The sequence below is a fragment of the Ascaphus truei genome, chromosome 10 (genome assembly GCF_040206685.1).
Source record: "Ascaphus truei isolate aAscTru1 chromosome 10, aAscTru1.hap1, whole genome shotgun sequence".
NCBI lineage: Eukaryota > Metazoa > Chordata > Amphibia > Anura > Ascaphidae > Ascaphus > Ascaphus truei.
The window spans coordinates 27,694,704-27,718,979 of record NC_134492.1 but is presented as its reverse complement, the minus strand read 5'-3'; the positions used below and the strand labels follow the sequence as shown (position 1 = coordinate 27,718,979).

The 24,276-nt window shown below is 45.4% G+C and overlaps 1 protein-coding gene across 2 annotated transcripts in view; it reads left to right on the top strand.

Annotated features, from left to right (window-relative positions):
* Positions 1 to 8,591, top strand: part of FAF1 (Fas associated factor 1) — a 216,483-nt gene extending 207,892 nt beyond the window's left edge. For both annotated transcript variants that reach the window (XM_075616310.1, XM_075616309.1), the window contains exon 19: positions 6,625 to 8,591. Coding sequence is in view for 1 of the 2 variants with exons in the window: in XM_075616309.1 (XP_075472424.1) it covers positions 6,625 to 6,708 (84 nt within the window). In the remaining variant the exon portion in view is untranslated. The remainder of the gene's footprint in view (positions 1 to 6,624) is intronic.
* Positions 8,592 to 24,276: the final 15,685 nt, after the last annotated feature.

The window sequence follows — 24,276 nt, the reverse complement described above, 5'->3', positions numbered from 1 at the left end:
CCTTACTACGTGTGCCGCCCGGGGGCGTGTCTATGGGCGAACCGCTCACGTGACCGGCCCTCCGCTCCCCTCAGCGCTGAAACGAAAAAAAAATTTGTCTGCTACGTCTCCGCACGCCTGCGGGTGCGTGCGCGAGCCCCTGCTAAAGCCGCTCTCATTGCGGCTGCAGGGGCTCACTGACAAGCGTGAGCGTGGGTCAGCGGCTAAGCGCTGACCATGCCCGCGGCCTAAGGCCACGGACATGGTCAAAAAGGGCGCGCTGAGCCGCGCTGAGGGGAAACATTATCCCTATCAGCGCGACTTTAGACGGCGCTTCCGCAGGCGTGCGGAGGCGTGTGGAAATGCAGGAGACAAGCAAGTTTAAATTTTGCCGCTCATGCAAGCGCAGGGCCGGTCACGTGGCCTGAAGCCAATGGCAGTCCATGACGTCAGCGCCGTGGCACGCTAGCCCCGCCTCCCGATCCGCCTCCCGGAAGCCTCCCGCCCGGCACACAAGCGCACTTGCTGACGCTCATGCAGGGACAAGAAAAATCTCCTGCTTGAGCAGGAGAGCATGAGCGTCAGCGCTGCCCAGCGCCGCTCCCTGCACCATGTCCCAGGCCTAATGCAGACACACATTTGTGTAAGTTTCAGGCTCTAGAGCAGGGGTAGCCAACTCCAGTCCTTGAGCTACCAACAGGTCAGGTTTTCAGGATATCCCTGCTTCAGCAGTCTTCCACTGAGCCGCTGATTGAGCCACCTGTGCTGAATCAGGATATCCTGAAAACCTGACCTGTGGAGGGGTCTTGAGGACTGGAGTTGGCCACCCCTGATCGAGAGAGAAAATGCAGCCTGTCTGTAAATGAATTAATTGGGTGTCTTTATTTTGCAGTTGGAAAGCTTAGAGTTGATGCTCAAAACAAGTATGAGAATATTTGTGGTTTTGGTTACATTTTAACAACTTTTGAATTTATTTTAACCGGAGCATTTTTCCTTCACCTCTCCACCGAGAATACAGAGTCTCCCACGCGGAACATGGTGACTTACATTTGAAAGCTATATATGCCTCCAATTCAGAAACAAACATGTACCACCACAAAGGAGGTGACACATGGCTAAGTGTTTTCTCTCTCTCGCTTCTCGCAGTTGCTAAGTGGCACTGCTGCTCTAACCACTGCCTACAACATGGCTCTTTATAGTATTATAATTGCTACCTAACGAGGCTTATGTTTTTAGCTTGTTGGTTTCCATGTGGAGTAGCATTAATAAGAAATAATGAGAGCGTGGAGCATTCAACTGCACCCAGTGGAGCAGCCACTGCTTGGTACAGAGACACAGTCTTGTCATGAGTTGGGTAGTGAGATGAGGCAGTGACCTGATGATACAGAGCACCAATATTCTTACAGGGCTACAAGATGCCCATTCCACTTCTTCATATAGAGACACAGACTAATACTTTTTTATGCACTTTTCACAGCAAACAAAGAATGCCCATGAGTTTTTCTGCATGTCTGCCCCATGTCCCAGTTGTCACGCCATAGAGCAGACAAGGATTCTGGGTAGTGGCATGCAAAGGCGCACCCAGATGGAGTGCCACTTTTAGCATCCTGTCTTTGTGCACTTTGGAGTGTACAGCTCATCTTCAAATATTATCCAAACCCAGGGTTCCCCGCTCGGTGGGTGAGATGCAGGCCACCCTGACTTCTGAGCTTTTTATTCATAATTAATTCAGTTAAGGGATATTGTCATTTTTTTGTAGATCTCGCTTCAAAAGCTAAACATTCAAATAATGTAACGTATAGAGCTGTGATTAAATAGTGTGAAGATGAGACGTACATGTAATAAAGGGAGCCCTTGCTTACAATCCTGTAGAAATAGGAATACATAGAAGACCATCAGAAGAAAGGGTGTCTGGGTGCCCCTATGGCGCTCATAGGTGTTGTTTCCTTAACTACTTTTCTTTTGGGGTGTGAGGGAGAGAAGGGTCTCCCATTTAACCTCTTCACTGCCCGCATATTTATAACCGCGTCGCTGTGCTGGCCTCTGTTTGGCAGTGAAGGGAGTTTAACACTCCGTTTTCTCCGTAAGCCAACTGTATAATATTCTGCCAACCACACATTCAATTCAAACACTCTAATAATTTCAGTGTAATTATAGCATTTCTTTAAGTAAAATGATGCGTGCTATTAATCTGACTCCAGCTCGCGGTGGCAAACAAAGTATTTACTGAAAACAAATACTGCAGCCCGAGGATGCAGAAGGTTATGGGAGGCTGATTACGTGGAGCGATGAGCCATATGAAGAGAAGGGGGGGAAATTAAACCAAAGCTGCTAAAACAAAGCAACAGCAGCTTTGTTTGTTGACAGATGCAGCAGCCGCATTCTCCGTAATTGGCTAGTGGTGTAAACATTGACAAATCAGCAAGTCCCTTGGTGAATTCAGAACAGAAGGCAATCTGAAATCAAGGGTAAAAACAGTGCTGCCCCTTTCACGTGACACCCAAAAGCTGCCACCTGAAACCGTTTTAAGATCTCCAAAATGTAAAGGAAATTGAGAAAAGGGCACCCTGCATCTTGTTGCTGTCGAGCTCTGCTGAGGTACAGTGTCTCGAATTAGATGCTGCTCCATGTGGATACACTCATTAGAGATGCCGTCCCACACATAGATGGGAGCACCAGTGACGTGAAAGTGCTTGATCATGTCTCACCTGAAATGCCATCTTTTAAAGAAGTTTTTTTTTTGTTTAATTTTGTTACTGTAACTGAACCAGAGGTTGAGTCCCGACCTCTGAGGCCTACCATGGTTGTCGAGATATTTTTCGCTGCGTTTTGTTTTTGAAACAAAAAAATGTGGCTGCGAGGTCAGAAATAGAATGTCCCAGCGCTCTCTGCGTCGCGTCTGCCAGCTCTGAGTCGCGTCTGCCGGTGCTCTGCGTCACCTCTGCCAGCGCTCTTTATCGCGTCTGCCAGCGCTCTGCGTTGCGTCTGCCAGCGCTCTGCGTCGCGTCTGCCAGCGCTCTGCATCGCGTCTGCCAGCGCTCTGCGTCGCGTCTGCCAGCGCTCTGCGTCGCGTCTGCCAGCGCTCTGCGTCGCGTCTGCCAGCGCTCTGCGTCGCGTCTGCCAGCTCTCTGCGTCGCGTCTCCCAGCTCTCTCTGCGTCGCGTCTCCCAGCTCTCTCTGCGTCGCGTCTCCCAGCTCTCTCTGCGTCGCGTCTCCCAGCTTTCTCTGCGTCGCGTCTCCCAGCTCTCTCTGCATCGCGTCTCCCAGCACTCTCTGCGGCGCGTCTTCCTGCGCTCTCTGGTCGCGTCTGCCAGCGCTCTCTGCATCGAGTCTCCCAGCTCTCTGCATCGCGTCTGTTTGCTCTCTGCGTCGCATCTCCCAGAGCTCTCTGCGTCGCGTCTCCCAGCTCTCTCTGCGTCGCGTCTCCCAGCTCTCTGCATCGCGTCTGTTTGCTCTCTGCGTCGCGTCTCCCAGCGCTCTCTGCGGAGCGTCTCCCAGCGCACTCTGCATTGCGTCTCCCAGCTCTCTCTGCGTCACATCTCCCAGCGCTCTCTGCATCACATCTCCCAGCGGGCTCTGCGTCACATCTCCCAGCTCTCTCTGCATTTCGTCACATCTCCCAGTGTCGCGTCTCCCATCTCTGCGTCGCGTCTCCCAGCGCTCTCTGCGTCGCGTCTCCCAGCGCTCTTTGCGTCGGGTCTCCCAGCGCTCTCTGCGGCGCGTCTTCCAGCGCACTCTGCATCGCGTCTCCCAGCTCTCTCTGCGTCACATCTCCCAGCGCTCTCTGCGTCACGTCTCCCAGCGCGCTCTGCGTCACATCTCCCAGCTCTCTCTGCATTTCGTCACATCTCCCAGTGTCGCGTTTCCCAGCTCTCTCTGCGTCCCATCAGTTTTGCATCTCTCAGCTCTTTCTGCGTCATATCTCCCAGCTTTCTCCCAGTGTCGCTTCTTCTAGCTCTCTCTGCGTCGCGTCTCCCCATCACATCTCCATGCTCGCTCAGCGTCACGTCTCTCAGCATTGCATCTCCCAGCTCTCTGCATCCCATGCCCAGCGTTCTATTGGCCGCTGCAGTGACCTTGACCCCCTTGGCCATGCGGTGCCCACAAGTATTCTTTCCTGGTGGAGAAACTAGCAGTATCTTGGCATCTGGGTGGTCCCCAAAAGTCAGGGCACCACAGATAGTCTGAGGGACACCCCAGTTCAGGTAATATAAAAAGGAGCAGCACGGACTGCTGCTTTACCAGCAATTTCAACCTGCAGGATTATGTTACCAGTTTGGCTAATTTATGGCCAAAACCCACACCACACAATAACGCACGACACAAACACGCACGGATCAGAATACATGGCACACCATGTCTACGGTACCTCTCTTACGTTGCGGAAGATAGAGCGTTGCATATAATTTGACATCTGTGATAGAAAACTTCGGAAGGTGTTTATAAAGAGATGTGTGATCAGGATAACTAAATACATATTTAACAGTTTGTAAGCTATTTAGTTTGAGTAAGTGCCGCGGTGCATGTAACCCCTTTGTTGCCACAAGGGCCTGCAACGCATTTATTTCCCAATAGGACATCGCTTCTTACTCAAGATATGTTGCATTTACAAGCGGCAGAGCTTTGACGAGTTCGCGCTCCTGTAATTACACCCTTGTGTGCGGCTTATTGTCTGCAGCATCATTAAGAGAAAGCTGCATTCTGCAGTCGCGTTACGGAGAAGGCAGGGACTGCTCCGCTCCCTCTTGCTTCTCTAGTAAAGGGGATCCTGGGATTTGCAACCAGATCTAATTTGAGAAACGCTGATTAGCAAAGCATAAAACATCCTGCAGATCCAGAGCGCCAAAGTAAAATAGTAATGTCAGGCATTGCAGCCCCCTGGCACTGAACAAGTTAAAAGTGAGAAAATCCTTACATTGTTGTGCACAATTCTCCATACAGAGAACGTGGTGCAGTGGTTAAGGTTTTAGTCTGTAATACACCCCCTGCAGATTGCACTTAATGTGATATGTACAAAATACCAGTATCTCAAAACGATGTCAAATTATTTCTGTTTCCCTCTCACAAAGAGCAAACCTCAGGGGCGCACTCCGGTTCTACCTCAGGGGCGCACTCCGGTTCTACCTCAGGGGTGCACTCCGGTTCTACCCTAGCGGTGCACTCCGGTTCTACCCCATGGGTGCACTCCAGTTCTACCTCAGGGGTGCACTCCGGTTCTACCCCAGAGGTGCACTCCGGTTCTACCCGAGGGGTGCACCCCGGTTCTACCCCAGGGGTGCACCCCGGTTCTACCCCAGGGGCGCACCCCGGTTCCACCCCAGGGGCGCACTCCGGTTCCACCCCAGAGGTGCACTCCGGTTCTACCCGAGGGGTGCACCCCGGTTCTACCCCAGGGGTGCACCCCGGTTCTACCCCAGGGGCGCACCCCGGTTCCACCCCAGGGGCGCACTCCGGTTCCACCCCAGGGGCGCACCCCGGTTCTACCCCAGGGGCGCACTCCGGTTCTACCCCAGAGGCGCACTCCGGTTCTACCCCAGGGGCGCACTCCGGTTCTACCCCAGGGGCGCACTCCGGTTCTACCCCAGAGGCGCACTCCGGTTCTACCCCAGGGGCGCACTCCGGTTCTACCCCAGAGGCGCACTCCGGTTCTACCCCAGAGGCGCACTCCGGTTCTACCCCAGAGGCGCACTCCGGTTCTACCCCAGAGGCGCACTCCGGTTCTACCCCAGAGGCGCACTCCAGTTCTACCCCAGGGGCGCACTCCGGTTCTACCCCAGGGGCGCACTCCGGTTCTACCCCAGAGGCGCACTCCGGTTCTACCCCAGAGGCGCACTCCGGTTCTACCCCAGAGGCGCACTCCGGTTCTACCCCAGAGGCGCACTCCGGTTCTACCCCAGAGGCGCACTCCGGTTCTACCCCAGGGGCTTCTACCCCAGGGGCGCCCTCCGGTTCTACCCCAGGGGTGCACTCCGGTTGTACCCCAGGGGTGCACTCTGGTTGTAACCCAGGGGTGCTCTCCGGTTGTACCCCAGGGGGTGCTCTCCGGTTCTACCCCAGGGGTGCACTCCGGTTCCATCCCAGGGGTGCACTCCGGTTCCATCCCAGGGGTGCACTCCGGTTCCTTCCCAGGGGTGCACTCCGGTTCCTTCCCAGGGGTGCACTCCGGTTCCTTACATGGGGTGCACTCCGGTTCCTTCCCAGGGGTGCACTCCGGTTCTACCCCAGGGGCGCACTCCGGTTCTACCCCAGGGGCGCACTCCGGTTCTACCCCAGGGGCGCACTCCGGGTCTACCCCAGAGGTGCACTCCGGTTCTACCCCAGGGGTGCTCTCCGGTTCTACCCCAAGGGTGCACTCCGGTTCTACCCCAGGGGTGCACTCCGGTTCTATCCCAGAGGTGCACTCCGGTTCTACCCCAGGGGTGGCTGAATGAGTTCCTCTTAGCGCTGCATAAGTACCATTATTAAATAATATCCTCAGTAGTGAACATTTGTTCTAAAGCTGCAGTTCTGCAGAGCTTCCGAATATGTAACTTCCAAGTCTAGCACAATCATTGTATTCAATTTGATCCGCCTGCAAATATAAACATAGGATCCCATCTGATTATTTGTGCACGCATCACAGTTCTTTTCCTGTTTCTTTTTCCAGGTATCCCAGTTAGACGCTGGCAGATCTCTTATGGATTTGAAGCTGTACCCTCAGGAAACTCTTTTTCTGGAAGCCAAGGAATAAGAGGCAAGCGACCGGGACTGTGAGAGCAAGCGGCCAAAGCTCCACATCACGGGAAGAAAGCTACACAAGGTCACCTCCCCCCCTGCTCCTTGAACACCCCCGAGCTGCCTGGAAGAGAGTGAGACAGTGACACCCGGATCCTCCGCTCCACGCTCTGTGGGTTTTCAGAAGCAGATCATCCCGCTATGAACACGAAATATTAAATCTGTTACTCATCACCTGGCTTCTGATATAATGACCGCACTCTTTTAATTCCTCTGCACCAAAGGGCTTAAATAGTGCATCTCGTGTTTGCAGCAGGGGGATAGTTTAACATGGTGCCCTGTAGGTATAAGGGTGCAGAGTATCTACATACACTTTTAACCCCTACCGCTGCCTAAATCACAGATAACTTTGCCCTGTAACCAAACAAATACCCAACGGGGTCCTCAACAAGCGAGCGGTTGGACTGTTGGTGTTAGCAGAGGGTTAGAAGGTTTGAGGGGCAGGCCACAGGATCTATTCAGTGCTCCAGCAATGTGTTTGTGAGTCTCCGTTCTCCAAGTTCAGAGCGTTTTACCCGGCTGTTGAGCAGACTGAGAACGGCTGTGTGTGACCGTTTGTTAATTATTCTTTTTAAGTCCCAATATGATACAATTTTTTATTGGGGCTGGCATATTACAGGCCTTTGCAAATGCCAAGGGGTTAAATTGGTAAAATATGTTCCAGATGCCTCCCCATAATGCAATTTTTTATAGCATAAACCAATACGGAGTATGGCTATTATCTTGACTGGAAGCAGCATTAAGGTTAAGAGGGTCACAAAATTGCCCCCTTCCAAACCCCACTGTTTAAGGGATTATTCCTCTTGGTTGTTATTGAGCGTTAATGGGCAGCAAACACCTCATCCAGTCTGTGGCAGACCTGATAAGGCCCCGGGTCCGCCTCGCATAACATCTCTTAAGCAAAAGGAGTGTTGGGAGTCTGCAGATACTCCGCATCATTATACAGTGGTGCATGTTTGTTTTTCAGGAGGGAATTTAAGTCCTTCATTGCCAAAGGGGCCTACAACCTATTGTTTTTCAGTGTGTTACAGGTCTCTCTGCACAACTCCCATCTCAACCCCATAATCCCGCCGTGCTGCTCCGCCCTTCCATTTTACGCCTTTAAATCCTTCATTTTTCTTTCTTTTCCACTTACAAATCTCGGATGTTTCTGCCTGGATTTTTTTACACTAAAATTATTTCGTATATTTCATCTGACCGAGCCCACACCGGCACTCCTATATACAAAAAGGTGAAAATGATTGAATAACTAAAATGCACCTTTTTGTATATAGGAGTGCCTGTCCTGTTTTCCTTTTTCTGTATCTTTTTGGACAGTATGCACCCTCCTTTTACCTTTATTTTTTGTTTTGTGCGTGCCCTGTTTCATATATATATCATTTAGATACATTTAATTGCCATGTCTAGCAATTTCTACCTTGCCACCTAATTTACAAAGGCAGAAGAGCAGAGTTGTTGACCTTTCCGAGCTGTGCAGGTCTAACAGTGTTACATTTAGATTCTAATCTTTTTGCTGGTACTTTCATCAGATGTGAGGGATTATTTGAGGAATATACTTTGGGAAACATGTCCGATATTTATTTGCGGTCTTGCTTTTTTTTGGGGGGGGTTGTAGACCTGGTTGATTTTTAAGGGGGGGCGGGGTTGCAATACTTTGCAGTGTGTGCCTCTTAATTGTATGCATGATGTGAATATTTAACTCTGAATAAATAACAGACCAACACAGGATACTTGAAATCTTCCAAGTACTTGAGTATTCAGCTGGTATGAAACTATTTATTTTTTTTAGACTTGTCCCACTCAGGACCAAAGTGAATAAAAGTCTGTGACGAATTTTAATGGGTTAAATCTTGGTGAATGAATGTTTTGGAAGTTTTTTTTATTTACAGCAAGGGACTTTCAAGGAAGGGGCTTATTGTTCCTCTATTCCCGTGAGAACTTGGTCAGACTTACGCACGCCCCCTCTGCGTCAGAGACCCAGTTAGAAAAGGGGAAGGATAGAGGGGTTCACGGTAAACAGAAGGCAGTAGATAAAGGAATCGAACATCCCAAGTAAAAAGTTACTCCACTTACTAACATTTTCAGAACAACTTTCAAATAATGATTATTAAAATATAATTTAAAAAAAAAAGGTGTTTATCGTGAACTTTGAACCCATTAAAGAGATCACTGCTTTTAAGTTCTAGGTGGGACTTTGCCTTTCAACGGAGCATTGAAATACAAAGCATTTCTGTCACCTCTGGCACTGAATGGGTTACAGGAGCATTGCATCAACTCCAACACAAGATAATGATGTATGTGAATTCACCTGTTGCAGAGCAATGTTCCAATCCGTGATGCATGCTCTGCGCCCGTCACACAGCACACTGCTGCTTACCTAAGGCTGCGCTTACAGCGACAGCGACGTCGCGTCAAAACAAATGCATTGCTGCCGTCGCGTGCGCTTATAGTAAGAGCGACGGCTTGGTCGCGATCGTTGGAAGTCATCTCAATTTGATTTTTTCCAGCGACCGCAGCCTGCCGTCGCCGGCACTATAAGCGCGGCCTTATTAGGGTTACTTCCTGCCTGCTGCTCCCAAATCAAACACGGCAGCCCCGGCACAGGTGCGTGCTCCCTGTATTTGTAATGCCTCTGCTGTAACGCGGGGATTAAAACCGGTAAAGTCTTTGTTTTCAGCGGAGCCTGTTTATCGCAGGCAGCAACATTTAGAAGAAGAAAAAACAGATTCATCAGGAAGGAGGTTCACGTGGAAAGCGGCAGAATGGGGAAGGGGTTCCTGGAGAAAGCAGCGGGATTTTATTTCCTTTGAATCGGGTGCTGTTTTTTTGCACTGGTTTCGCAGCTGGATGAATGCAATACCACCATGTTTGTGCTGGTTGAGGAGCAATTCCTCCAAAATTCACACTCTCTTAATCAGAGTAATCTTCAGAATTCAGTTTTGTTTAATTCTTCCTTAAACACAATCAGCAGGCTGCAGAACCCGCAAAGAGCGAGAATGGCAGCAATTTTGGGAGAGGATAAAAAGAAGGTGAATCTAGCACTGGAGAGCATACAAATACAAACTGGCAGGACATCCCCCAAAAATACTTATTGTTATTTAACCCTTTCATTCATCGCAGTGTGCTGTCGGCCCCTCCGGCAGTGAAAGGGTTTCAGATACTAGAGACTCTGATCTGTATCCTTATCACAGGTAACGCAGACATGTCCTCTTTATTTTTTCCCAAAAATATTGTGTGAAAAATGTTTGCTTTATTGAGTGAGAATGGCATTTTTCCCCCCCTCCGTTTGACCACTGAAGTGTAATGTATTATTCACGGTGATTATCGTTGTATATACCTTTGTGTGTTGCGCGTTATTGACCTTCAGGCGGTGAGGGGGTTACAGCACCATTACCTGCTGCTTGTATCACTGTGTCCCACTGAGGATTACTGTATATTGTGGAAATTCTGACATTTTAGAAATGGTTTTAAAGCTTAAAGGTCAGAGCTCCAGCCAGAACCTTTTCCAGGGAATCCATGTTTCACGTGGTCAGAAGAAAATCTCAGAGCAGAGCCCCACATTAATATAACGCTCTGTATGGCCGTGCCTTTCACAGATCCACAATCTGACATACATGGAAACCCCCATATTTGTCATTCCCACAGAAGATGACTGTAAAACGGGCGTAGGGATGCATTTTAAAACCCTTCTTTGCCAATGGTGCCAGCAGCCCATTGTAAAGCAATATGAGGACATCAACATTTTGCTGTTTGCCCCTCCAGCAATGAAGGTTTAAAACTCCCCATAATTTAAGCTTTGTTTAAGCATGGTGTGGCTACAGAGTCCTGTGTTTAACCTCCATCTTCTGGTGACTGTCCCCAATGTAGCAGTAAAAAGGCCACACACAGAGTCCAGAGGGATTACAGACGAGATCTGCAAAGATCATATAAAGATATCATCCATGGAGAACTGAGATGTTTGTCCAATAACAGGTATCGCAATAAAATCAGCAGAGACAGCGTGTTACTGGTATTCTGTGCAAAATCGTTTCAATCAGATAAAATGCTATTTAAAAAAAAAAAAAAAGATACCGTTTTTAAATGTAAGAGTACAATTCGTCCAAAAATGGAGACAAAGCTTTCTTGGCATAGGAACAATATCAAAATATCTCCAGGTTACACTCTTCTGAGAGTAATTTGATTGAAATGCAGGTTCCTATTCTGTCCTGTAAATATATATATATATATATATATATATGTGTGTATATGTGTGTATATATGTGTGAACACACAAAAAAGACAGAAATCCCAAATTAAGCACTCTGATCAAAAAAGAATATAAGTATAGGTACAAAAGGGTTTATTAATCATGGACCAGAAAAACACATGAAACACAATAAAAAAGACATACATATAAAAACAATACCAAACGGGGAAGATACAGTCAAAAACTCCAATCCCACGAATGGGACATTCACATGGTGATATTAACTCTGATTCTCTCTCAGTATATTTTCTTCCATGCCTGCTTCCCGTTATTTACGGTTTTGCTATCAACTTATCTCCTACATGTGTGGGAGATGTCCTCTGGCCTAGGCTCCTTTTTGCCACATTGCACCTATCCTGGTCAACCCAGTATTTTTTCATTTAGTAACATTATTTAATTACATATGTGGGATTCATGCTGCATGCGTGTGGATTGATGTTTCTCCTATCCCTGTGTGTGGGCAGTTAGTTTGTCACACTTCATTATAGGGAAGCACATATACCTTTTGTGCTTTCATTACCCTATGTGTGGCTCTCTCTGCCCCCACTTGTTTATTATTTTTCATCTTATAAAAAAATTTTTGCTTTGTACAAGTTTCATTTTCGTTGGACATTTACTTTTTTTTTTTTAAAGAATGCCCTTATATCAGGTTTCCTTTGCTGGTACATATATATTTATATTATAACACATGTTTTCCAGCTTATGTTTGTAATACCTGTCTCCTTTAATGGTTATATTTGGGGACCGGCCGGTCATCAATTTCAGTGGGATCTTGTGATTCCCTCTGTCTTTGCTGGGATCCTCCTCCCCTGCCCCTCTTTTTTCTGTCATCTGGGCTTCCATTTTAGAGGTACTGTACATTTAGCATTAGTGGGATTGGAGTTTTTGACTGTATCTTCCCCGTTTGGTATTGTTTTTATATGTATGTCTTTTTTATTGTGTTTCATGTGTTTTTCTGGTCCATGATTAATAAACCCTTTTGTACCTATACTTATATTCTTCTTTGATCAGAGTGCTTAATTTGGGATTTCTGTCTTTTTTTGTGTGTTAATCTATTTCTTTCCCATAGCACCGCCACTTGCCTTTATTTGGGTTATTTGTGGTTAGTGATCAGAATTTGAGTCCTTAGGTTTTTGATGCGGTTATATCTGTGGTTTTATATATATATATTACTATCCAAGCAAAAGCAGATGCTTATCCCATATGAATAGAACAAAAATAGATTTACCAGATTGGGGTCCAGCAATAAGAGACAGCCCCACTGCATGTAGTCTTCAGACAAAGAACTGTATTGAATCACAGGGCACTGCAACCAACGTTTCGGTCACCCAGAGGGGACCTTCATCAAAGTCGCACAACCCTGGGTGACCGAAACATTGGTTGCAGTGCCCTGTGATTTAATACAGTTCTTTGTCTGAAGACTACATGCAGTGTGCTGTCTCTTATTGCTGGACACCAATCTGGTAAATATATATATATATTACTGTGGAGGGTTTTTGTCACTTTTTTTACCCACCATAACCTTAATGACAGTGGTGATTACCTAGTCTAGTCTCAAACCTGCTAGCCATTAAGACCAGCCTCACACTGATGATACCCATCAAGGTTGAAACATGTATGTGAGTAGGTCTAATGGCTTTGCATCTCATCCCAGCCTCTGTTTAAAAGCTGTGTTTAAAACAGCATGCATTGGCTTGAGGATTGGCTTGTGTAATACGAGCTTGAGACAAAAGGTGGCACTGAGTGCTCATTTGCATGTCATTTCCCAGAATCCCTTGCTGCAGTGGAAGTGCTGTATGCTGGGTGACAATGGGGAAAGACAGGGTTGCAGACCTGTCTAAGACATGCAAATGAACATACAGTAATATTTACAGTTGCTATATATATATATATATATATATATATATATATATATATATATATATATATATATATATATATATATAATTTCTTGACTACATGGAAGTGGCTGGACATATTTTCTTAATAGCTGTACATACCTATGTGTGTGTGTGTGTATATATATATATATATAGTACACGAGGCCCGCTCCCAGAACCCCCCCTAACCCAGAAGACAGGTAGGGAACACCTCCCTTCCAATGTATAACATTGCGGGAATGAGGGTACCTGGACATTGAGGGACTGCGGATCAGGTAAGATCCGGCATTTACACACACACACACACACACACACACACACACACACACACACACGACTAATTGTAGTATAATGTAATACAATAAATACATTTATGTCAAAAATTAATGTTGTTCTGACTAGGAATTTATTAAATGTGTTTTATTTTAAAGCGGGGTTGGGGGCGGAACTAGGCGTGGGTTAGGGGCGGGACTAGGCGTGGGTTAGGGGCGAGTAGATTTTTTGGTTGGGCTAGTAGATTTTTGGGTGATTTGTCGAACACTGTATATATATAGTGTGTGTGTGTATGTATATATATATATATATATATATATATATATATATATATATATATAAAAACAACATTACCATTCTCTCGTCCGGTAAAGAAAGACTACACTCGGTTCAGTAATCATGAAAAACTGTATTGGGCATCTGAATAAAAAAGATAAGTCACCCAATCCGACGTTTCGGTACTGGAATAGGACCTTTCTCAAGGGGGTGCTATATACATATATACATATATTAAGACATGCAAATGAGCATACAGTATATTTACATGTGCTCATATATATATATATATATATATATATATATATAAGAAAAGAGGAGAGAGTGCACGCCCCATAGCGTAAAAAGGTAACAATTTATTGGAATTGGGGAGGGGAGAGGGGAGGGATAGGAATCGCACTCACAAGATGACAAATACAAATGCGCAGTTGTGAAATCATATATCACCGCCAAGCTGCAATGTCCACCGCAGTCCAAAGATGAAATCCACAGGAAGGATGGTAATCCGAGTTGGCAGTCAGTGAAGGGTTGCTTGAACGCAAAATATAGCCCTTTTGTTGATGTTTGGCAGCTCGGCTAGGTGTCTCACAAGACTCAGGAAAGCACACGGTCTGTAAAAACGTCTAGCGCGACCCGACCTGATCGCGCACTTCCGTGATGACGTAGTGTCGTCACGTAATTGCGTAATGACGTCCCTGACGCGTTTCGTCGCAACAGCGACTTTCTCAAAGGGGGAATAGGTTGAAAGTTCACATGTAGGAGTATATAACCCCCATTGTTGCTTAGCAACCAATGAATTCAATTCTCATAGGTGGACTCATTAAGGTTACCTCATAGCCAGTAAAATAACAATATTGAATATATTCAAAAGCAGTTACATAAACAACGATATATATCTAGATTAAAAAGCTACATGAAATAGAAAACAGGAAACTATATAAAGACAACTCATATGCAATCTATAAACTATTACGCTCAAAAGGATCCAACACTTAAACCTATTAAAACTCAAATAAGATAAATATGAAAAAGTTAAATAAAAATAAAAACTATATATAATTTTATATTGTGAAATAAAAAGTATAACTATGTTGGAACATATTAACTCCATAAATGAATATTAGCAATGATTATAATCTATAATAGACACAATGAAAAAGACTAGGAATCACATACACATGTATATGTATATATATTCCCCAGTCACAATACCAATGTAAATACAAATGTACATAGATGGAACAACATACATAATTTAATAAATTGTATAATGATGAACACATAAACCTAGGTGACAATGACACACTATATGTGGTATAAACACAAAAAGAGGCAGGAGAAGAAGAACAAAAAGGAACAGAATTAAAGTATTGGATATGTACTAATGGCAGGGAGGAATATAGGAAGAAGGAGCTAGACCAAGGTACTCGTGTCCAAGAACTCATTGAGTCCACCAGGAGACAATGTGCCTAACTGGTGGATCCAGAAAGTCTCCTGGCGACAAATAATCTTAAAGCGGTCGCCACCCAGAGCAAAAGGAGAAATGCATTCAAGACCCATGATGGTCAAGGTCTTGGGATCCTGATTGTGTACCAGTTTAAAATGTCTGGATACACTATGGGAATTGTTACCATTTACTACATTTCTCCTATGCTCCAGGAAGCGAGTGCTCAGAGGGCGTGTCGTACGACCCACGTATTGTAGGTCAAAGCCACATTGCAGCACATAGACTATATAGGTACTTAAACAATTAATGTGGCCCCTCACTTTGTGAACAATACCCCTTGGAATGGAGACAAAACTGGATTTAATACTAAGTTGTTTACAAGTGAAACTTCGGCCTCTGCCGCATCTGTGATTACCACTAGGGACCACAGAGGCAGCAGTGGCAGATGCACCAGTTGACCTGAGTTTACTGGGAGCAACTATACTCTTGATGTTTCTAGCCTTTCTATAGGTGATAGGAATCCTGTCTGGAAGAATAGCCCCTAAATGAGGGTCACATTTCAGAATTTTCCAATGGTCATTCAAGATGTTACGAATAGACCTATGAGATTGATTATAAGTTGTTATGAATCTTGCAGACAAAGGATTACTATCAACCCCAGATATAGGTGTAGTATAATTCAGACAAGACTTCGTTTTCGTTTTAGTGTTCTTCAATAGTTGTAATCTATCTAGGGCCTGAACTTTGTTAAATGAGTCAGTGATGAGTTTAGCATCATAACCTTTTAAAATGAACTTTTCACTTAAAATATCTGATTGATGCAAAAACTCACACTCTCTACGGCAATTCCTTTTGAGGCGATGGAACTGCCCTAAAGGAATATTTTTGAGCCATTGTTCATGGTGATTGCTGGATGCATGTACATAATTATTAACAGAAACCGGTTTAAAATGAGTAGAAATAATAATATTTTGATCGGAATCTGAAGTAAGACAAAGATCCAAGAAAATAATAGATACAGGACTGATCTCAAAAGTAAACTTTAAACCCAATGAATTAGCATCAAAAGAACTCAAAATGTTGGATAAAACTGCCTCCTCACCTTCCCAAATGATAATAATGTCAATACGTGGGTCGTACGACACGCCCTCTGAGCACTCGCTTCCTGGAGCATAGGAGAAATGTAGTAAATGGTAACAATTCCCATAGTGTATCCAGACATTTTAAACTGGTACACAATCAGGATTCCAAAACTTTGACCATCATGGGTCTTGAATGCATTTCTCCTTTTGCTCTGGGTGGCGACCGCTTTAAGATTCTTTGTCGCCAGGAGACTTTCTGGATCCACCAGTTAGGCACATTGTCTCCTGGTGGACTCAATGAGTTCTTGGACACGAGTACCTTGGTCTAGCTCCTTCTTCCTATATTCCTCCCTGCCATTAGTACATATCCAATACTTTAATTCTGTTCCTTTTTGTTCTTCTTCTCCTGCCTCTTTTTGAGTTTATACCACATATAGTGTGTCATTGTCACATAGGTTTATGTGTTCATCATTATACAATTTATGAAATTATGTATGTTGTTCCATCTATGTACATTTGTATTTACATTGGTATTGTGACTGGGGAATATATATACATATACATGTGTATGTGATTCCTAGTCCTTTTCATTTTGTCTGTTAGGCCTCGTTCAGGGTGCAGGCTTCGGAGGGAGGGCGTGCTGCCGTGCGAGCTGCCGTGGGACACAAAGTATTCAAATTGAATACTGGTTGTCAGGTAGCAGCTGCCCTGTCTCCAAAGCCAGGAGTTGACGCTGGCTACAGTTTCAATAAACAAAAAAATCGTTTTTTGAAGCTGCAGCAGCGTCACTGGGACCTCGGCAGCCAATGAATTCATTCTTGAGAATGATTTCAAGACTGCAGCCTTGATCCCTAACCTGCCGTCTGTAGCCCCACCCCCCTCCTCAAATCCTGAAAAAGTCTGCTGGGGATGAACACACATCGCCCAGCAGACTGCCGCCCTCCCTCCCGAACGCCCGCCCTCCAACTCCTGCCTCTGGCACCCTGAACGAGGCCTTATCATAGATTATAATCATTGCTAATATTCATTTATAGAGTTAATATGTTCCAACATAATTATACTTTTTATATTTTTTATTTCACAATATAAAATTATATATATTGTTTTTATTTTTATTTTCATTTTTTATTTTACTTTTTCATATTTATCTTATTTGAGTTTTAATAGGTTTAAGTGTTGGATCCTTTTGAGCGTAATAGTTTATAGATTGCATATGAGTTGTCTTTATATAGTTTCCTGTTTTCTATTTCATGTAGCGTTTTTTTTGTATCAATCTTTTTTATTGGCATTGTCATTTACAGGCATGGTTACATTATGGACAACAACATATAACTTCTTAACTTTGATAACACTGAGTGAATACTGGCCAACATAGTTTTTTCCTTTTTTTGGAAGTTGAGGGTAAGGGTAGAGGGGAGGGGGAAGTGTGGGGGGTGGGGGGGTAGACAAACAAAAAAAAGGGGGTCCCCCTTAGTTCATCTCCTCGTTCCGTTTTTTCGCCTTATCCCGTTATCTCAGGCCCTGGGGGCCTATCCATGGATCCCATGTGTTCCAGAACTGCGGCATTTTTTTTATGGCAGTTAGTTTTTCCATTGACATTACCTCGTCCACCCGTCTTATGACCGTGTTTCTTGCAGGAGCTTTGACCTGCTTCCAGGCTGCTGCTATTGAGTACCTGGCCGCCGTCAATATTGCAGAGACTAGTCTACTCATTGGAGGGGGTAGGTCGTCGAACGGTTAACTCAGCACCAGGGACAGTGGATCCAGGGGGAGAGGGATCCCCGTTGTCTCATAGAGCAGCGTCTGAATCTTTACCCAGAACCTCTGAATCTCCGGACACGACCACCAAATATGGGCCATGTCTCCCTTTTGACCACATCCTTTCCAGCACATATCTGGTGTGCCGGGGAAGATCTGGCTCAGTCTAGCCGGGGTCAGGTACCACTGAAATAAAATTTTATAGATATTTTCTTTTGTTACTGTACAGATTGAGGTTTTAGCCGCCATCTCCCAGATATCCTCCCAGTCCCCTTTGTCAATTTGTATGTTTAGGTCCGCAGACCATTTTTGCATGTAGTGGTGGGTCGGGGATTCTGCTGCTGACTCTATCTTAATATATAAAATCGAAAGGTTGGTACTAGCTGCGGTGAATCTGATTTGTCCTCAGCCTCTGGCCAATCAGATTGGTGGCTCTATGACGTCACTCAACTCTCTCTCCCCCTCTCCCTCCCCCCCACCGGCTCCCGGACGGAGGGGAAGCGTGGCGCGGCCCTCCTGCCCCAGCCGCCAATGCTCACTTCCCTCCCTCCCCGGTGGGGGGACAGGCAGTGGGCAGGCAGCCTCCGGAAGGACCCCCTTCCTCCTGCAGCTGCCCCCGGTAAGATGGCGGCGCACAGCGGACAGGCGGGGGGTGGTATTCAGTCAGGAGAGAGGGGGGAGGGAGTCAGGAGAGGGGGGGGAGTCAGGAGAGAGGGTGGGGAGAGTCATGAGAGGGTGGGGGAGAGAGTCAGGAGAGGGGGGGAGAGGGAGTCGGGGGAGAGGGAGTCAGGAGAGAGGGGGGGGAGTGGGAGTCGGGAGAGAGGGGGGGAGGGAGTCAGGATAGAAGGGGGGGGAAGCCTGAACAGCTGTGAAGAGGGGGGGAAGGGAGTTGAGAGGGAGGATGGGGGAGGCAGAACATTACATCACGGGCAACGCCGGGTATATCAGCTAGTCCCCCTATAAATCTCAGAGATTATGCCTCGGTATCCCGGTCTATACTGCATAGTGTTTCGAATCTGTTGGGTGGGGGAAATTTGGAGTTCTGAGCGAGAGACATCAGAAAATGTCTAATTTGTAGGTATATGAATAGATGGAGATGTTGTGATTGGTACTTGTCTCGTACTTCTTTGAAGGTTAAGATCTCTCCATTTTTCAGCAGATCGGCCACCAGCCTTATTCCAAGACCCTGAAATTGGTCAAATTGCTGTTTGGAGCACCCGGGCGGGAAGTTCGGGTTGCCAAAGATGGGGGTGATTTGTGACGGGGTGTTTAGCAGGCCATATTTCCCTTTGCTTTTTGTCCAAGTATCCCACGTGCATCTCATTGCTCCTAGCTCAAACCTCCTCTGTCCTCCCTCTTTTCCTCCTTGGGACCACATGAGGACCTGAAGTGTGGATGGGGCTGCGTAATGTGATTCTATCTCCAGCCAGGGGGCCGATGCCGGGTCGCAATTCCAAACTACAGCTTTCTTCAGCTGGGCTGCGAGATAGTACTTGACCACATCGGGGACCCCCAGACCTCCTCTTGATTTTGGTGATAGCATGACCGATCTAGGGACCCTCGGTCTCTTATCATTCCAAATAAATTGGAACATTAGGGCCTGTATATTTTTCATGGCTGCTAGTGGGACAACTACGGGGAGTGTTTGAAAGAAGTACAGCAGCCTTGGGAGAATATTCATTTTGAGGGAGACTATACTCCCGAACCATGATATTTGGAGTTTTTTCCAAGACTCTAAGTCTTTTTTAATCTGGTCAAATAGTGGGGGATAATTGTGTTGTTAGAGGGATCCGTGGGAGCTCGAGATTCTTATACCGAGGTATTTATATATGTGGTGCTCCACTTATATTTATTATTGGATTGCAGTAGCTTCCACGTTGTGTCTGGAAGGGATATGTTCAGCGCTTCTGATTTGCCTATGTTTATTTTATAGTCAGACACAGCGCCAAACTGGTGGAGTACCTTTTGAAGGTTAGGTAGGGAGATATGGGGGTCAACGAGGGTCAGGATCACATCGTCCGCGAATAGGGAGATTTTGTATTCTTTTTCAGAGATTGAAACCACTTAATGCTCTTTTCTTCTCTAATTTTGTTTGCCAAGGGTTCAATTGTTAGGGCAAATAGGAGTGGGGATAGCGGGCAGCCTTGTCTGGTCCCATTTCTGATAGTAATTGGTTCTGATAGGACTCCTGAGATTTTTACATGTGCTGTGGGATTTTAGTAGAGGGCTCTAAAACCCTCCAAATAGGGACTACTAAACCCAAACTTCAGCATTGTTTGATCTAGGAAGGACCATTTGATCCTGTCGAACGCTTTTTCTGCGTCGAGGCTCAGGATCATTGCTTTGGTACCTGTGAAATGCACGTGGTCAATGATGTCCACTATTTTGCGGGTGTTGTTGGAGGCCTGTCTTCCAGACACTAAACCTACTTGATCTGTATTAATGAGTCGGGAGAGAATCGGGTTGAGCTTGTTTGCCAATATCTTGCTGTAAATTTTGAGATCTGAGTTCAGTAGGGATATTGGCCTATAGTTCCCACAGAGAAGTGGATCTCTACCCTCTTTGTGGATTATCGCCAAATTTGCTGCAGTGATGGTAGCGGGGATTGGCTCTCCTTGTAGGAAGGAGTTGAACATGTCGAGCAGGTAAGGGGATAGAGTCAGCATGATTGTCTTATAGTAGGTGTTAGAGAATTTGTCTGGGCCTGGTTTTTGCTGGTTTTAGGGAGCTTATGACTTCGGTTAGTTCCTCAAGGGTGATGTTTCTGTTTAGTTTTTCTAATTCAGCCTTTGAGAGGTAGGGGAGGTTACACTGCTCAAGGTATCTTGAGATCGCCCCTAAGGGGGTCTGGCTTTGGCCTGGTGGGTGTACTGTAGGTTATACAAGTCTGAGTAGTAATCGGCAAATTCTTGTGCTATTTCCTTCTCTACATATGTTATTCTCCCTGTTTTTGTGCAGATTTTTAGAGATCTGGGATTTGACCCGGATTTCTCCAGGTACACAACAGGGACCCCACCGGAATGAAATGTGTGGCCATAGAGGCACTCACACCCAATTGGCGAGGAGGCAATATCAATAGCCTCCTAGGGAGAAAAGAGTCACTCTGGATATACGAGCTTAAGACTCTGACACCTCTAGGTCTCAACATTGAATTCGACCTCAAGGCATTTTTAGTTAATAAATAAATCACTGATTTAGGCCACTCTGTTTTACTTTTGTTATTTGACTACTGCATAGGTATTTGGGTTTTGATTCAAAGGGATTATGCAAACATATAATCCCTATTAAAGGGTTCACAATATATATAAGTCACTTGAAATTTAGATTACACCATCTGCACACCATATTAATATATGATACACCATAGATATATATAGTTTTTAGTACATCTACATTCCAATTTGTCTTTTCACATTTGTGTGGGTTGAATTTGTGCCTAGCACTGAATATCTGATCATGCATTGTGTCTTGCTTGGGACACTGCTTGGGTTAACGGTCTATATAAACTTTATTTCTTGCCTTTTTACACACTGTCCATTGCACATTGGTTTATTCATTAGGATACTTGTGTTGCGATATAGATTGCTTGGGTGTTTAACACCTACCTATGAGCCTTATATCCCTTTTGGGATTAATATTGGGAAGTTTATGTCAGCATCTGCATATCATGTATAATTCTTTTGTATAATTTTCCTTTTTTTCTTGTTCTTTATATAGGTAGCTACGATTAGTGTTCATTTTATATCAGGCTTATGTCATTATTTGTACGTGTTATGTTGTATGTCTTTTTGTCATGTTGCTGAGACTTGTGGTTAAGCATTTGAACCATTGCGCATGTCCACTCTCTTATTGGGTGAATACACCTTTAATTTGGGACTATATATCTGTGGACATTGCAAGGCTGAGGAACTACTTTTCTACCCCTGAGGAAGGAAGCGCAGTCTTCCGAAACGCGTAGGGTGGTCTACGTTTGCACAGCTGACATTACGGCATCCATCACACTGGTTTTACCAGCTCCACGGACGTCTCCCTGTTGCAGTTCTAGTCTGCGGTGGCTGCTGCACTGATCCGGACCTGTACAACACCGCTGGGCTGCTGCTGTCGGCGTGGATCCTGCGATGATGCAGCGCACGTGACGACGCCTCTCCCGTGACACGCGGCCCGGTGAGTCCATCGTGCGGAGGTCTGTGGTGCAGAAGGCAGGGAGGGCTCCCCTCCAAAGTTCCTGTTCATCACTCCAGACTTCAGGACACATTTTTGGCCCGTAAGAGAGGGGATACTCTCAGATTTATCCACGCCTTCTTATTCGGAGTGTCTGGTAAGCGGCCAGTTCTACTGTGGTTGCAGTGCATATGTGACCCTTCATTTTAGTGTTTTTACCTATTGTATTAAATGTTATATTTTTTATATATCAGTCAGTTGTCTCAGCAATTGTTTGTCTCCTAACTGTGAGTAGTGTTGTGTGTTTTTGTAGTTACTGTATCACACTATGTTTGTTTTTGTTTTTATTGCATGATCTATCGTCTTCATGGGAAGAGATCCAGCGGATTACACCCTTCATCTGGTTGTATAATATATTTATTATTATATGTTAATATATCCTACATATACCACTGCCATTGGCTTAGCGCCATAGATATAACGTTTTTTCCGGCTTTGTTTCCTTTGTCAAAGAATTTTTGTTTTGTCCACCTCAGGGCTCTTTCTACTTCTTCTAGTTGTGTTTGTTTGAGGGCTGCTCGTGTTTGGTTTAACTGCTTTAGTATCTTTTTGGATGCTGTCGCTTTATGTTGCTTCTCTAGTTGCGTGATTTTATCTGTCAATTCTTTTTGGAGTTTAATTTTTTGTTTTTTCTTATAGGCTGAAATCGAGATTAAGTCTCCTCTAATTGAGGCCTTATGTGCCTCCCATAGCATAGCCAGGGCCGAAACAGACCCCGTGTTGATTTGGAAGAAGGATGAGAGTTTGTGCCTTATGTTCGTCTCTGTCTCTGGGCAGTTGAGAAGGGAGTCATTCAACTTCCATTTATAGGGTTTGTTTTTAACAAATGGTAGGGAGAGTGTGAGTTCCACCGGGGCAGGGTCAGACCAAGTAATTGGGCCAATATTGGAGTGGGAGGAAACCTGGACTATGTTATTGGTACCTAGAAAGTAGTCGATTCTCGAATAGGACTGATGAGGGGTGGAGAAGAAGGTGTAATCCCGTTGACCCTGGTGCTGAGCTCTCCACACATCGATCAGGGAAAATTCTTCCATTATTTCCCTAAATTTTTTTGCTTTTTTTTGCGATTGGATGGTGTAAGATGTGCATTGGGTTGCGTTGGGCAGATTCTTTGGGGCTTTTGATTTATCTTGTGTGTGTGAGGCGACCATATTAAAGTCTCCTCCTACGATTAAGGAAGAGAGTGCCTGCTGCTCCAGGGAGTCCAATACTTTTTTGAGAAACTGGGTTTGGTTGTCATTAGGGGCGTATAGATTCACCAGTGTTATAGGTGAACCTGCTAGAATGCCCTGGAGCACTAGGAATCTTCCCTCTGGGTCTGCTTGTGTGTTGGTTAGGGCAAAGGGGACATTGTTCCTTATCAGGATTGCTACCCCTTTTTTTTTACTCGGGGAAGATGCATAGAAAGCCTGAGGGGACAGACTTTTAAATGTATTCGGGGGAACGGGCGAGTTAAAGTGCGTTTCATGTAGCTTTTTAATCTAGATATATATCGTTGTTTATGTAACTGCTTTTGAATATATTCAATATTGTTATTTTACTGGCTATGAGGTAACCTTAATGAGTCCACCTATGAGAATTGAATTCATTGGTTGCTAAGCAACAATGGGGGTTATATACTCCTACATGTGAACGTTCAACCTATTCCCCTTTGAGAAAGTCGCTGTTGCGACGAAACGCGTCAGGGACGTCATTACGCAATTACGTCACGACACTACGTCATCACGGAAGTGCGCGATCAGGTCGGGTCGCGCTAGACGTTTTTACAGACCGTGTGCTTTCCTGAGTCTTGTGAGACACCTAGCCGAGCTGCCAAACATCAACAAAAGGGCAATTTTTTTGCGTTCATGCAACCCTTCACTGACTGCCAACTCGGATTACCATCCTTCCTGTGGATTTCATCTTTGGACTGCGGTGGACATTGCAGCTTGGCGGTGATATATGATTTCACAACTGCGCATTTGTATTTGTCATCTTGTGAGTGCGATTCCTATCCCTCTCCCCTCCCCAATAAATTATTACCTTTTTACGCTATGGGGCATGCGCTCTCTCCTCTTTTCTTTTCTACAGGTTCCACTGGATGTGGTTCATCCAATTGAGAGCAGCCTGAAGTTCCCCTTCTATTGTATACAACTATTTATATATTCTGGACTTCATATTGGGACTGGTTCTATATACAGGCATACCCCGCATTAACGTACGCAATGGGACCGGAGCATGTATGTAAAGCGAAAATGTACCTAAAGTGAAGCACTACCTTTTTCCCACTTATCGATGCATGTACCATACTGCAATCATCATATACGTGCATAACTGATGTAAATAATGCATGTGTAACAGG